The 15,566-nt window shown below is 35.5% G+C and overlaps 1 protein-coding gene across 1 annotated transcript in view; it reads left to right on the top strand.

The window, feature by feature from the left end:
• Nucleotides 1–8,478, top strand: part of Rim (Rab3 interacting molecule) — a 62,361-nt gene extending 53,883 nt beyond the window's left edge. Inside the window, exons 20-23 of the mRNA XM_018537989.1 lie at nucleotides 2,121–2,331; nucleotides 7,363–7,574; nucleotides 7,654–7,796; nucleotides 7,880–8,478. Coding sequence (XP_018393491.1) covers nucleotides 2,121–2,331; nucleotides 7,363–7,574; nucleotides 7,654–7,796; nucleotides 7,880–8,086 — 773 coding nt within the window. The 3' untranslated portion in view covers nucleotides 8,087–8,478. The remainder of the gene's footprint in view (nucleotides 1–2,120; nucleotides 2,332–7,362; nucleotides 7,575–7,653; nucleotides 7,797–7,879) is intronic.
• Nucleotides 8,479–15,566: the final 7,088 nt, after the last annotated feature.

Genomic DNA, 15,566 nt, shown 5'->3' with positions numbered 1-15,566 from the left:
GTACACGTTGCAGGAGGACTTGCGATAGGAAGAACGAGAACTACTGTTTGACCCTACCGATGAACACCGTTGTTAACAAGCAACAATGAAACACACTATACACATCACTCTTTTAGAGGCCGTGCTTTAGTCGGAGTCGTGCGAGTCTCTCTCGTGATTGTTGTCGGAAAATACTCTCTTGCCTAAAGCTGGATCGCGGCTCAGTACAGCGGATCCGCAAAGGATTCTCGTACGCGTTACCATCGAATATTATTTCTCTTTTTTTTTTTTGTTACTACATAACCGAAGAGAAAGTATTTTGCGAATCTGCACGTTTCTACAAATAGTCACGAGGTGATTCCTTTCCTTCTCGTTATTCTAGATCGTAGATGCTATTTCTACGTAGCATTGATGCGTTATTTCTAGAGAAACGTTCGCACGCGAGTTTCCTGGGCTGTAACCTAACAATAAGCTCTCTGTCAATACGTGTTAAATCGTCTGCCTTTTTTTTTTTTTTATATTTCTTCATCAAAGATGCAGAGTCCATCGTTTTTTTTTTTTCTAGTTGCATAACATTTATTCCGACATGACGCGAGCCATGCAGATCAGGAAACTCATATCCTCTAGTTGCACAAATATAGTTGTGCTGGGCGTCTTTTCGTGACTCTAGAATAGTGTCGCTCGGCACCGTGTGTCACGTTATAATCGTTTCGTTTCATACAGCTTTTGAATCTAGATCGTCGCGTGATCAATTTGAATTTTTCAATTGCATCGAGGTAAGTTGGCCACCTATGTGATACGTTATTTTTTTATTATTTCTTAGAAGCCGCTGTTGATACGTGCTTAAGGTGAGAGTGCGCTACTCACACGGCTTTTGACTTTTCGATGTCCTGAATCGTTGCAATGCTTTTACGGAGCATATATATATTTACGTTACAATATATATATTTCTGCGATGTCACTGATTACAAATCTATCGTTGAATGTGCTGTCAGATAAATGCGATGTCACTGATTACAAATTTATCGTTGAATGTGCTGTCAGATAAATTATTACCGGACAATCCTTATGTACTAATTTGATAATTATACATTTTCATTGCATTTCTTTAAATTCAATGTACAAAATGTGTGTATATAAATGTATAATTGTATATATAATTATCTTTGTACTTAAGGCGTCCGGAGAATATAACAAATAATCATACAAAATAGAATAATATGCAAGAGTAAATATACACATTAACTTTTTTACAGTAACACCTAATTAAATCTTATAAAATAAAATCGTACACATACAGGAAGGTGTATAAATTGTTTCTGATCACGATTCATTTTTTCTCTCGACAGCCGGCGTGAATCTATTCAAAAGGAGAATAATGAAACGTATTAGACGACTGAAGGTTTATCTGTATATACTTTTGTGCGCTATCTATTGCTATATTGAAACAAATTTTTATTAGATCGTCAATAATATTTTATGTTTCTATAAATCGATTTTATTTGCATTTAGTAATTCCAGAGAGAATAGTCTGCTATGTTCTCATATAAACGTTATCGTGTTATTTGTAATACGACGAACGTCAAAACTTACAATTTTGTTTTTTACGTAAGACACTAAGATTAAATATATTCCATGTGTTGATGTCAAATGCAAATGCCCGAGCAATGTTATCCCGTTACATTTCACTCTAAATGTAACACCTCAATAAATTTTTACACTCCCTTTTCCTACCTATGTAAAATTCAATTCAAAGCGTTTCTCGAGTTACGAGGTCTTATTTCAGTTCTGGATTTCTTACCACTGATCATTAGACTATTTCTGGAAAGTGAGTTGAGAGAGTAAAAACAAGAAAGCAAAGGACAGAGGGTATGAGAGAAGAAGTTTGCACGAGAGAGAGAGAGAGAGAGGGAGAGAGAGAGAGAGAGAAGTAGCCTGCAAAATCTTACATGTTGAAATTGTTATTCTGTGATTCTATCATTGCTCGTGCGAAGATGTGCTAAATTAATGACCGGAAATTCGGTAGCCCTCTTGGATACCTGAGGATGAGGGAGCGATGAGAGCTGCTGCAGTACTGGCGTACGCAGATATTAATAAAAGACACTAGTTTAGCGGTATTTCTTGTTTGGTTTACAACGCAGAGTGCGGCGGGATGATCATCAGCATTGGTGGAAGTGCCGGCGCCGTGGCACGCGGTGCCGGCTTATCGAGCCGGAAACGTAACAGCACGCCATGCAGCATACAACGATCCGAGGAGATCATGCCGGCCTACCAGCGCCTTGACAACAAAGGATCTGCAGCCAGCGATACCGCCGGAAGTCTCAACTCGATCTCTAGTTCCGAAGGAAGCTCGTAAGTAGTGGACTCCACCTGTGACGACCAATTCTGCAAGCGGAAAAAAGCGCGAGATTCCTGATATCTCTCTCTCTCTCTCTCTCTCTCTCTCTCTCTCTCTCTCTCTCTCTCTTCTTTTTTCTTTCCGGTTTCATTTCTTCTATCATTTGATGCTGGTTCTACTACTGATTTCTGTTTTCCTGTGGTTTTACTTACATTCTGTCCTTCTTAAGCCGCTTGCACCTTGACTAAACGCGAAATGAGCTGTAAGTTGTAATTAAACTATATGAAGGTGAGTTCATAGATTAATATATATTATCGAGAGAAAATGACGATAATGTTCTGGATAAGAGCAACAAGTTCTATGTTTGAAGTATATTTCTGCCGTGTGTTGAATATATTAGATTTATCAAAATGTATGTATCTCAAACAAGGTTTCTCATATTTATTGGGTTTCTATACTTTAAGAAAATAGAATGAAAAGAGTAGATGGTGAGAAATATCAACAGATGATTTAATATAAATTCGTGTTGCGTTGGATCTTCATTTTAAGAAGTTCTTAGAAATTATGAGCAGTAATGTCAAGCATGGATGTAACGCTTGCTCAGTTTAATAATTACTTGCTTTCGTGTAAACAAATATTGTTTAGTGAGTTCATTATTTGAGGTATTCACAGCTTGCAGCTCATTGCTTATCGTTTGTCAATGTACATGCTTATTGTTTTATCATACTCTAACTCTAACTCTTACTCTAACTCTGACCAGTGAAAACTTATTCTTTGTCGTTCGGATAAAATATGATTAACTAGAAAAATTATTAACAAGTTTTATTTATGCATAAATTATCAAGATAATTATTAAGTCATATTAAATTATTATTATCGCTATCGTAGAGTCATCTTGATCATAGACAAAGAATAATCTTGCTTATTTATCTTTTTCTATATTTTACTCCTTGTATGCGCCAAAATATGTCCACACCTAAATCATAAACTCTCCACATCGATTATTAAATTTTTAGACATATGATTGAAAACATGTCAGTAATACGTTCATGAATTCGAACTATGCAATTACATGATTGTGGCCACACGCTTTTTTTCATATCTTTTCGATTTTTGTCAATTTGTAATTTAGATTATACATGTGACTTTCTTCATACTTTCTTTCTCGATTTATATTGTCCATTATACTATTCATAAACAACGCGCTGTTTGCAAAATTAAATAAAAGTCAGAAATTTAATATTTGTGTATGATACTGTTATATTTTATTGCAAGACGAGCAACTTATTTTTACCTCCGTTTATTCTCCTCGTTTTTATTTCGCAGTGAGTTATAACAATTGATACATAATAATTAAATAATAATTAAATAATAATTTATATAATCAGGATTAAATTGTAGGAAATGTAATCTTTTTTCATATCAGTAGAATATTTGTATTTTATGCCAATATTATAATGCGAGGAAAAAATATATATTAAAGACATAGTCTTCGACGAATTAGCTGTGGGATTTATATTCTACTGTCTTTTTCTGTCTCCTTTTTTTTTTTTTTCTCGAAAACGCCCATAAAAATATTGTTGTTCATTATCAGTGTTGTTGTCGTCTTGGCTTAATTGCTTGAATGTGGAAAATGATTGTACTGCATTACCTCGGAGCACCGTTGCACATACCTATATAATGTACACACGTACACATACACATATATACACATACACACACGCACTTTTGTATCTATGTCAATGTGATATCTCATTGTCGCGGAGTTACATATTTTCTACCTACATGGTAAGAAAACCCTTGTGAATATGCTAAATGTCACCTAAGAATGTCTTCGCAGGACCCTCACGTCTTTCCAATGGCTTCCACCTACTTCTCCACAATCCATTGTCTTTTATATATACTCGACTATACTATTTATTGAGATATCGACGTTTCTTGTAAATTAATCCCCTCTGTCTTATGGATTTCTTATCATTTCCATAAAGTGTGTTTGATATATCGTAGAATAGGTATTGTACAGCGTGTGTATCTTTTAAAGTACCTGCCAGTTCGAGGTGTAACAAAGTCGACGATTAAAAATAAACTAAACGTAGGTATGCGGGCCTGCGTGACTTACAGGATGAAAGCAAACGCTTTGTCGGTCCGGCACAAAACGTTTACGAATAATAATTTTGCTAATAAATTATTTTACTCCTTGGCAGCGATAATATGGTCGAAACTTCAGAGAAAATGATCGGATGCAATCGGATGTGTGAACTTCTATTCATATGACTTTGCCCAACACTCAAATATATACTGTCGCACTTATTGGTATCGTAATATTAAAATTATATAGCAATATATCTTAAATGACTGACAATGCTACTAGATACAATTACTCCACAAAAGGATGTACATTTATTTCATAAGATTGAATAAGAAAATTAATTTCTAAGTGTAATTAGTTATTAGACTAACAATAACTTTGAATGGCTGTGTGTACACTCGATATGGATATCTACATTTATAGCAAAACTGTTTTTAAAAAGATCCGCTTATCTCTAGTCACGTGAACCTTTCCAATGGCGTAACGACAAGTAAGTGTAAGTTAATACAAATCATTTTAATTAATTTTCTTTAAGACTTTAATAAAGCATGTTGTGTGTAGATAGATGTAAGTGAAAAAACAGTACTCAGTCGTGTTTGAAAATTATCAGTAATTAAAAAAAGATTCAAGATAGAAATTGTAAGAATAATTTTTATATTGTATCTTTTAAATTGATTACATTGCATTTATATACTCTTTGTATATTTTCTTCGATTATATATATTAAAATGGACTGATTACTGTTATTTATAATAATTATCCAAAATCTCTTTCTGCGCATTTAGATTAAAATGCATGCATTAGCAATCTGATATGTTTTTAAACTTATCTATACAATCTCTTTTTTCCATGTGTATAATATATTATATTTACTCACTTTACACTGACACTACACTTTCAGCGTGAGTTCTTCTTATCTCAAACTGAATGAGGTGTGTTCTCTATCTTTTACAACTTTCGTCGAAGGCTTGCGAGAATTGTCCCTCGCTCCTGCGGAAATATTACTTTCGTTTATGATTTTTCTCCTTCGCATTTTCTTCATTGCATCAGTGAGTTCCTTCGAATAATACTATAATTTTCGGCTTGCAGTTTTCGCGCTTTATTTTTTCTATTGTGAATTATTGTACATTTAGAACAGTCGAGATTATTGTTCTGTACATATACATCTTGTAGTACGTTTAGTATGCGAGCAAGAAAACGGAAAAGGGAAAACTTATAAAATAGAGTTCCCTTCACGGAAAAAAAGGATTTTCGCTGCCATAGCTAATCTGGGTTTGTTAAAATTGAATTTGCTGCTACAACTAAAAATTTATGAACTACTGCGAAATATGGTTTGCTGCTGTTGTTAATACATAACTAAATTAGCAAAACATGCATGTCTGTCATGATCATATCGTGCAGCTAAATAAAAATAGTTACCGGAACTAATCGATTAGTTAAGATACGCATAAATGGCGCCACAATTGGTGCGAGCAACGCTCTGCGCATGCACGTAGGTAATTGTTTCAACTTGTAAGGACACGTTCACGGTTTTTGGATTCTTTTCAGTAACTGAAGAATCACTCGTAGCGGGCGCGTTTCGTTGTTGCTTTCCTTTCTAGCTCGATTCGTTCGTCCTGCACGCGCGTTATTTCGGTGTGACGGCGTCGTAGACGTCCGTGTCCGGTCTTACTTGTGACGTGATCTGGCCGTATCGACCTACCTATTATTTGGAGGCGGGAACTATTAAGTAAAGAAGAAGAAGAAGTCCGTGTCCGGTCAGTTCTGACGAACCACTCGGCCGCGGCGAACGCGTCTCGGTCGGGTGCTTTCTACCGTATATTTTTGAAAGTGTTGCCGACTTTGACTGTGCATTGTATTATCCTAATTAGTTCGTTTACATATATTTTTACGATTTTCATAAGACGTGATCTGGCGGTATCGACCTTTTCCATTATTGGGAGGCGTGGTGCCATAAGTTAGAATTACACGGTGCGTGTCCGCGGTTGAGCTCGTCTCGATTGCTCGTCATCTTGCACCCCTCGACAACTCGGGCTCTCATGACGCGCGTTATTGCGACGTGACGACGTAGATGCAGGCGCCCAGGTACCGGTCGAGCAACGCCATTCTCGCGGGATCCGTTCGCCCGTCATTTTAATACGATTTTCATTTGAGACGTGATCTGGCCGTATCGACCTACCTACCTATTATTATTTGGAGGCGGGTGCCATTAACTAAATAAGAAAGAAGTCCGTGTCCGGTGTCCGTTCGGGTTAACGGTATTTTCGCGGGTATTGCATACTCATATAAGTGTGTTGTGTTTCAATCATTTTGATTTGGAGACACGGACGTCTACGACGCCGTCACGTCGAAATGACGCGCGTGTAGGACGAACGAGCGTAATTAAAAGTTTCTCCACCGTTCACTGAGTGCTACCCCTAATCTCACTTTCAGTCTTTTTCGTTAGGAAGTAGCTACCTTAGATACTAGTTTCGCTACAGGGTATATTGTGAATATAGCAATACACATTGCTGTCGTTGCAAATGCTTTTGCAACGATAGCAAAATTATGTCTTCCACATACAAAGTTATATGTACGCTAAACTAATTACTATAATGTATGTTGCTATGACTGCTATCTGAATAATATATACTGTAGCTAAACCACATGGTCCAAGTAGCTAAACTCATTCAACTATATAAATTAGTTATCGCAAATAAAATATTCGCAGTCCATATTTTACATCTGCCGTTTGGTTACCATACGCAGTTTTTAGCTATGGCAGCTATTTCTTTTTTTCCGTGTTTTATTGATCGCATGGTAAACATATCAGCTAAATTTTCACTCTTCTCTTCACCCGAAGTTTTATATTATTTTTCCAAGTGCTTTTTTTTTTTTTAAATCATCACTCTTCATATTTTTTGTACCCTGAATAAGTTGCGTTTTCTTGCTAAATATATAATTTTGAAAACTGCAGTTGGTCTCCCAGTCTGCGAATGGCAGGCGACGGACAGTTGAGAAACTTCATTGAAGATCTCGGACCAGGCCAAGTGGTCGGAAGACAAGCACTCGCTACCCATTGCCTCGGCGAGATTCAACTATCGTTGAGCCATACAAAGGGTTACCTTGAAGTAGAGGTCATACGTGCCAAAGAACTCAAAGCGAAACAAGGCAGTAGAGTAATACCAGGTTAGTTAGACTTTGACCAATTTCATTTCACGATTGCCGAAGTGATACAGATGCACTTAGCTTTTCGACTCTATTCCAGCTTCTTACGTGAAGTTGTACCTGGTGAACGGTAAAAAATGTATAGAGAAAGCGAAAACCACGACGGCCAGAAAAACATTGGATCCATTTTATGGTTCGCAATTATTGGCTTTCAAAGAAAACTGCCGAGGTTGTATATTACAGGTACGTGTGTCGTTGCTGTTCTTCTAATTTCTTTTTTCTAATTCAATTGCGATTTTATGCGCATCATTGCATCACTGCTTCAGGTGACAGTATGGGGGGACTACGGTCGGTTAGAGGGGAAAAAAGTGTTCATGGGTATTGCACAGATCGTGCTGGATGAGCTGGACCTCAATCAGATGGTGATCGGATGGTACAAGCTGTTTGACACCCAAGCCCTGGTCAGTGGAGCTTCATCTCTTGCTTTGTCCCGTCGATCTTCGGTTACGTCTCTCGATTCTTTTAAAATCTAAAAGAATGACTGCCCGAAGAACGTACCGAAATATTCCTTTTACACGTACTTACTGAAGAGATCTTTGAGTTTCTTGCAGTAGACAAAGTAGCGCAGACACGATTGAGTTCGAGCTCCTATCGCGGTGCACCCAATCGCTTTTATCATTAACAAAATATTGAAATGCACGAGTATCGATGTACAAGATTAGTATTACATTTATTTTAATTGATTAAACAATAGAAAGTATATGGGAATTATTATAAACGTCTTTAATAACTTTTAAGTGACACATATAAAGTCATTACTTGATGATATTAAATGTAGTATCAAATAAATACATTAGGGGATAGACAGGGAGAGAAGGAGAGTTCGGATTACCACTACATCCATCGTATAAAAATTGAGAGAAGTGTTTAAATATTTCTCTACCGTCGTAATATTACATATTCTTCACTCTATGGTTGACAGAATTGAAAAGAATCTTATACACCCTACACGCGTATTCCCTGTAGGCTATTAATGTCGAAGCCTAAAGCTATTTAACGAGTGACGTTCGGCTCTGAATACGGTAAAGTCAGTTTAACGAACATATAATTGAGGAATACACAGTATAAAAAGTGCGATTGTATACGGATAATAGAAAATTCTGCGGAATCGGAATGAAAACGAGAGATATAAGCAATGCAAAGGCGATGCGAGAATTCGAAAAGAGTGAAAGAACGTACGAAAGGATGTCTTTCTAGAAACACCACTAGTACATCACATATCATGTACGGCATATCAGACGAGCCACTAGTCTGTATGTAGACTAGATGTAGACGTAGCAGCCATGTTCCCGGAGCGCCAGATAGTTTTAGGTACGCACTGAGATGAAGGCATCGTTCGTAGATAGTTGGACAACGATTTAACGTGGGTACATAAAAGGCGATAATAAAAAAGCGCCAATACGATTGCAATCATTCGCAGGGTGATTGCAATGTCTATTCGTAATACCTTGACGATCAAATACAGCAATATTGCTCGTATTTTTAGGATATTAACCTTTCGATCGATTTTCTCAAGTACCCATGTGAAATCTTGATACACATTTGTTGTTGCCAATATCTTCTTTTCATTTCCACCGTTTTTGTATCGAAACCTTCTCTTCTCTCTTCTTTGAAAATGCTTGCCCTATATAAAAGTACTTCCATTTCGGCTTCGAAGTAGCGACATAGAAACGACACGAGACGTTATACGGTCGAAACTTCGTTGCCTTGTACTGTATGCATCAATTTTACCTTTCCAAACTTGTAGAAGGAATACGCCTTTGTCTACGAAATTTGATTCGACGTGAAAATAGTTCGATTTTCATTAATCCTCGAATTTACTATTTGCACTTTGTAAGTTTAATAATTGTTCATGTACATTTTTAAGAACGATTTTTATAGATTTCCTGATATTGCTTGATATACATATATACATCACATTATTAATTTCGACCTTTGCACAATATTCATTCTCTTTTTCATGACTCGTTTCAACTTCCTTGTAAATACATAGTACAAATTGTGACAGTTTTTAATATATATGCTTGAATTTTTAACAATATAAAAATTATATATGAAAAGAAAGTAAATGAAGGTAAGTTTGTGCCGTATTCGGAGTCCTATGTATCCTCTTGTACATTTTCTCAAAATGTTTTTAAGATACGATCAGTTTGAGATATTGAATGTGTTGAATTAAGAAATCTCATGATAGAATAATTGTGAATTTATACATATTATACGATGACAGTACGTAAATCTCATATGCATGTGCAATGAGAATTTTTATCATTCAATATTTCCTGAAAAGTAAATGCTATGTATTTGTAATTAATAATACGTTTGTGTGTTTTATTTCCAGTGAAAACAAACTAAATCAGGCAAGTTCAGGATAGATGTGAACTCAAATGTGGTGTACTAGATACTAAATAAAATGTGAAACGGTCAACGACACTCATTTTCAGTGAATCTAAATGTGATTAAGTGAATAAGAAATTCATGAACACAGTGAGAAATATGCGATAAATGGTCACAAACTTCGTTTAAACGGCATGTGAGAGAGATTTAAAATATTGGGACATTCCAAATGAGAACATTTCCAAACTTTGTATATAATTTAGGACAGTTCAAGTATGTCGATCTCCGAAATGATCGGCTAAAAGACATTTATCGTTGTCAAATTTTTAGTCAAAAATATCTCCGTCAACAATTATTTAATATATATATGTAAATATTATAATAACACTAATATGAGAATTTGCGATATGTGCGCGCAAGTTTGAATGGGTAATGATGTTTACTTTATATTCTCGTTGACTTACAGTTTCTACGATGATCGTCGTTATAGTTTTGAATTTTTTTGTTTATTACACAAACTCGATCTAATTTAATATTTTCTAAGTTAGCATCGGAATAATTAGAATGTACGATGGTATAATTAATTACATAGTTAGTTCCCTGAATATATTAACATTTATCGGTTATCGTATTAGCAGGTGTTACTTGGCTTTTCAAATATCGTTTAGTAATCCGTGTCTAAAAGAAATGAGATAATTATTATGTAGAAAATATGGAACAGACAACAATATGTATTATATTTCTCAAGTAAGAAGCAGACTGATAAATGAATTCCTACACATTCAGTTTGAATTTTTTCATTGAATTAGCAGTCTCGGAGCCAGAATGAAGAATACCCGATCGATTACGAATCAGCTTCGTTTGAAAGCTTTGGTTAGAGATTTCATTCGCGTATATAAGAACCAGTTTTTGAAACAAATTGAAAACACAAAACCGCCCATATGACTCGCGTAAATGAGACGCGTCGCGGCAAAAATTCTCTTTCGTACTGATTTTGTACAAAAACAGTGAAATGCCGCTAAATATTAAGAGGCTTTGTAAATCTCTGTAAGAAGCGTAAAAGAAATGCTTGCCATTAATTTTATAACTTAATTATCGTGCTATGTGTTCGATCTTTCTTCGTGCGTATCTCGAACACTCGCGAAGATATATTCAGCGCGAGCATGCACATGCACGCCTGCTGTGAATTAGTAAATAATTACATTTGTGCTCTCTGAGTGAGAGAGAGAGAGAGAGAGAGAGAGAGAGAGAGAGAGAGAGAGAGAGAGAGAGAGAGATTGAAAGAAAAAGAGAGAAAGAGAGAGAGAGAGAGAGAGATTGAGAGAGAAAAAGTGAAAGAGCATTATCTTTTGTGAAGTTTTTAAGATGTAACGTGAAAACTTCGTATAAAAAACAAAAGTTTCAATTTAATTATAATGCATGAGATTTGAAAAAAACGAGGAAAGTTTAAAAAGGAGCAAATTTCCAATATTTTTCAGGTATTATTGCGATTTGCGTCAATATTTATGTCACAATTTAGATGCACTTTTGCAAGTTGACACGTTAAGCGAATATGAAAATTAGGAAAATCACTGCGCGAATTTTCTTTGTAAGTCTTTTTAATAATCTCATGAAGTAAGCTTTTTATGTGACATACCTTGAATTACGAATCGTTGTATAGTTGAAAGGTACTCCTTGGATATTATCGATAAAATTGACAAATGGAATGCAAGCTTCAATGTATATGGCTATATTACGTATATTTTTGTAAATCTACGATTTACTATAAAAATTTGCTAGAGATATAGGTTTGAATGTAGAAAAATTTCTGTAATTCGCCTCACGTTTCTTCTATCACTAAAGTCGTTACATTCAGCGACATTTACGTCGACGCTCTTTTATCACAAATTCTTACTATGATTGATCAAGTATAATATTTTGCTTTGCAATTTGAAACGATTGTCTCACACATTCGCACTCGCGCTCCCGCTTTCCATTATATCAATATATCTACGCGATTTGCAACGTGATCTTTGAGGTAAAACCGAGATAATGCAAACGCGGAGTTTGATACGCGTGCTGAGATTATATCGAAATGTCATCGAAATACATGCAGTCCGTCGTTAAGTGAGTTATTAAGACTTCTTAACTTAGAATTTGACGAACGAGATAACAAATACTGTTAATTTACAGATGAACTATGTAGATGTCACGATAATCCGATTGTTTATGATAAATCCTAGGTAACGTAACTTTCTCGTAATCGGGAGACCGATTGAGCTTTAGGGAATGGTGGAATTGTATAAAAAAGGGTGGTATCTTATCATATCTATAAAATGCTTATATTAGAGGCGTATAGCAAAAAGAAAGAAGCTTTTTTACTCGTGAGAAAATAAAGACAGAAAAGTAGAGTTCTATCCGAAGACAAAGACATGTATATGTAAAGTACTGTGAAAAAAAAGATATTACTATAAGCTGATTTCTAAGTACATATTTTGCAAGTGCACGAACTTATCAAGATCGTGGGATGATATATACGCAAGTATAATTCTGTAATAGTTAACTGATGAAATATATCAACTACTAGCTAAAAACTCTTTTGTTTGTAACGCGTCGATTACAGACGGCTGTATAAGATCCTTCGCGAAATTGATTCGACACTCGTCTCTTCGTGAGCTGTTTCTTGCGTTTTCGACAATGAAAACAATCGAGACAAATCCGTTTAAGTTATACTTAGAGTTGAGAGAAATCGTAGAATTTTTGTATATCGCGAAAACTTGCAAAGACTGCGCTCGCGTAAACAATCGAGCGATTTTGAAAAATTGATGAAATTACAATTGTTACATGATTATGCACTGCAAATAATAGAATAGTGATAAAATGGCAAATCGTTCTTCGTGTCGAGAAGAATTGCGCGACATAAAATTTAACAAGAGTATGTAACGAAAGTAACGTAAATTCGCTCATCGTGAATGTCCTACAGTAATAATGCTAATACAATTTGTACGGTATCGATTAGAATCGTCGATCTGTCATAAGAAACAGCGCGAAGAGTGCACACGTCGATTTCTATTCTTGCCATGCCCATTTGTACATAGGCATGCTCAATTCTAGAATCGGACACAAGCAACAAATCAATTACATATATATAATATTACAATACGAAAACTACGGAATATAAATTATTATCCGACTTTGTACCTATATATTATTAATTAACTCAATGAAAGAGATCGGGGTGAAACCCCGAAAACTATTATCGATTCGAATAGTAAAAGCTAATGCAAAATGGGGGCGTATAATTCTCGAGAAAAGTATCTTATAGAAGGTAACAAAGAAAGAACATGCAGATGAAAATGCCTGAAAGCCAAGGAGTACTACTTTTGTCAAATTTAGAGAGCGAATTTAGATTTACAACTATGATAGGGTGTGCGTGCGTATGTGTGTGTGTGTGTATGTGTGTGTCTTTGTATGTAAGTGTATCAAATGTATAAAACGAGGAAAATAAAATAAGATAGAGAGAGAGAGAGAGAGAGAGACAGAAGAAACCAAAGAAAGGAGATCGTGCAAGATATATCGAACTATCAATCGTTTCAACGAAACGAATCAATCATTATTCTCATAGGAAAAAGTCCAGCGTGGCTTACAGGCGATCTTGTAATCTTGTATCGTAAACTCACGAGCGACTCGTATACATATATCTTAATGCACCGGAAGTGATTAGACCGCGTATCACCGTCGATCGATTATTTTCACAATCGACGATGTTGCGAAGCACATATGTTAAATGCTGTATGTTCTGATTAGACCCTTCTGTGCTTCTTTTCCAAACGCACGACTTTCAAAGTATTAACATTTTCGAGCATCTTGCTCGATATTTTCTAAAGTGAGTCACGAGTCGATCGTAAGAACGCGAGCAGTTTTACTCAATATTAAACGAAAAATGGAAGGAGAAGGGAATATTGTTGTCCGAAGTCGCACTCGTCGCTTGAGACGCATCCACAATGGGCGAGACTCATACGTTTCTAATTTATTGATAACGAACACGTCCGAATTTATTTCCATAAAGAATAACAGAACGGGCGAAAGAAAGGAATCTTAGAACAAAAGAAAAAAAGTGAAAATAAAAATTAGAGAACGTGCGTGCGTGCGTGGGTGCGTGTGTGTGTTTGTGTGAGAGCGAGAGAGAGAGAAAAAGGAAGAGAATGCATAAGGTGTATATGGGAGCGGAAGAGAGCGGGCGTTAGAAAAAGCGTTAATTTTTCGTTAAACAGAAACAGAAAAGAAAACACGTAAATTACGAAAGATCGAAAGAATTTAAGCGGTATGTTTAGACGACGTTTCGCGGAACCACAGCTGAGAACTCCGTGAATTCCGAACGTTTTTCTTCTCCTTTCTTGTTTTCGAAGAAGCGTCGCGCGAAAGTCAGAAATACGAAATAATACCGTACGTCGTACAATGCAAACGTTCCATTTTCGTTTCTTTAAATTAATAGTGTAGTATCTCCCTCCCGGGGACGTGTTGTAAAGAGCTAATCACTTCACTCACGGAGTTCACGGCAGGAGATCACGAGACGATTTAAGTATAAAGCGTTAGTGATTGTATTCAATATGATATATCTGATAAAAGATATCCCCCGATGCCAGAGATGGCGTGTGACAATAAAGTGATACAATGATCCTGTCGTGTTTCTCTCTCAATCACCCCTCACACTTCAACTTGTGTTTTTCCTTTCCATGACAGAAAATAATAATAAGTTCGCACGAGGAATCATCGAATTTTCTTTTCTTGCAACGTTCTAGACGGGGAAGTAGTAGCTACCGTTTGCTATTCCTTGCGAATTTGTTCGCGTACTCGCGTAACGTAATCGTGCAATTGTAATCGAAATGAACGCGGCTATCTATCTATCAATTGCGCATCAATAGAATCCCTTTTCTTCTATTAATACACATAAAAAATTTTGACTCCACGCTTATGTAAGTCAAGACAAATCATAAGACGTAGCCCTTTTCAATACAAAAAAAATTAGAAATGAGCTGCGACCTTTCGCGTGGCTTTCAGAGTTTGAAGAGGAGATTTATTCATACGATAATCATAAAATAATTGGAGATAGATATCTTTGTTATATAAGATAAACTTTAATATCAACTCTGCAACCAAAATTCGTGGTAAGTAAAAAGAATTTAAAAATAAAACAATTTTTCAATGTCATATAAAGGTTATGATTATTCCACAACAGAGAGAGTATGCTTTATTTTACACATAATATGTCTTTTTATTTTACATATAATATGTCTTTTTATTTAATTTTTCTTTCTAATTGGTCTATACATAAAAAATATTAAAGTAAAATTACATAAAGGTATCAATAGTTTTTTACGAGATATTTTATACTTCGTCATTAAATTAATTTTTTTCTATTATTCATTTCTGATGTAGATTAATTTTAAACTCTTATGTCCAATGTAGATTGTCGTAAATAATGGCTTAGCTTATTCTTCATTTTTTTTCTGGCTCTAAGAATTAAAACTTAGGAAAGGTAATATATATAATATATGATTTATATTTAGCACGTATTCTTTTTAGCCTACCTTTTTATTTTTATATATAAACTAAGCACATATATTAGATTTCTTTTAC

The sequence above is a fragment of the Cyphomyrmex costatus genome, unplaced genomic scaffold (assembly GCF_001594065.2).
Source record: "Cyphomyrmex costatus isolate MS0001 unplaced genomic scaffold, Ccosl1.0 scaffold189, whole genome shotgun sequence".
Lineage (NCBI taxonomy): Eukaryota > Metazoa > Arthropoda > Insecta > Hymenoptera > Formicidae > Cyphomyrmex > Cyphomyrmex costatus.
The sequence above is the reverse complement of the archived record's forward strand: the minus strand, read 5'-3'. Positions and strand labels throughout refer to the sequence as shown.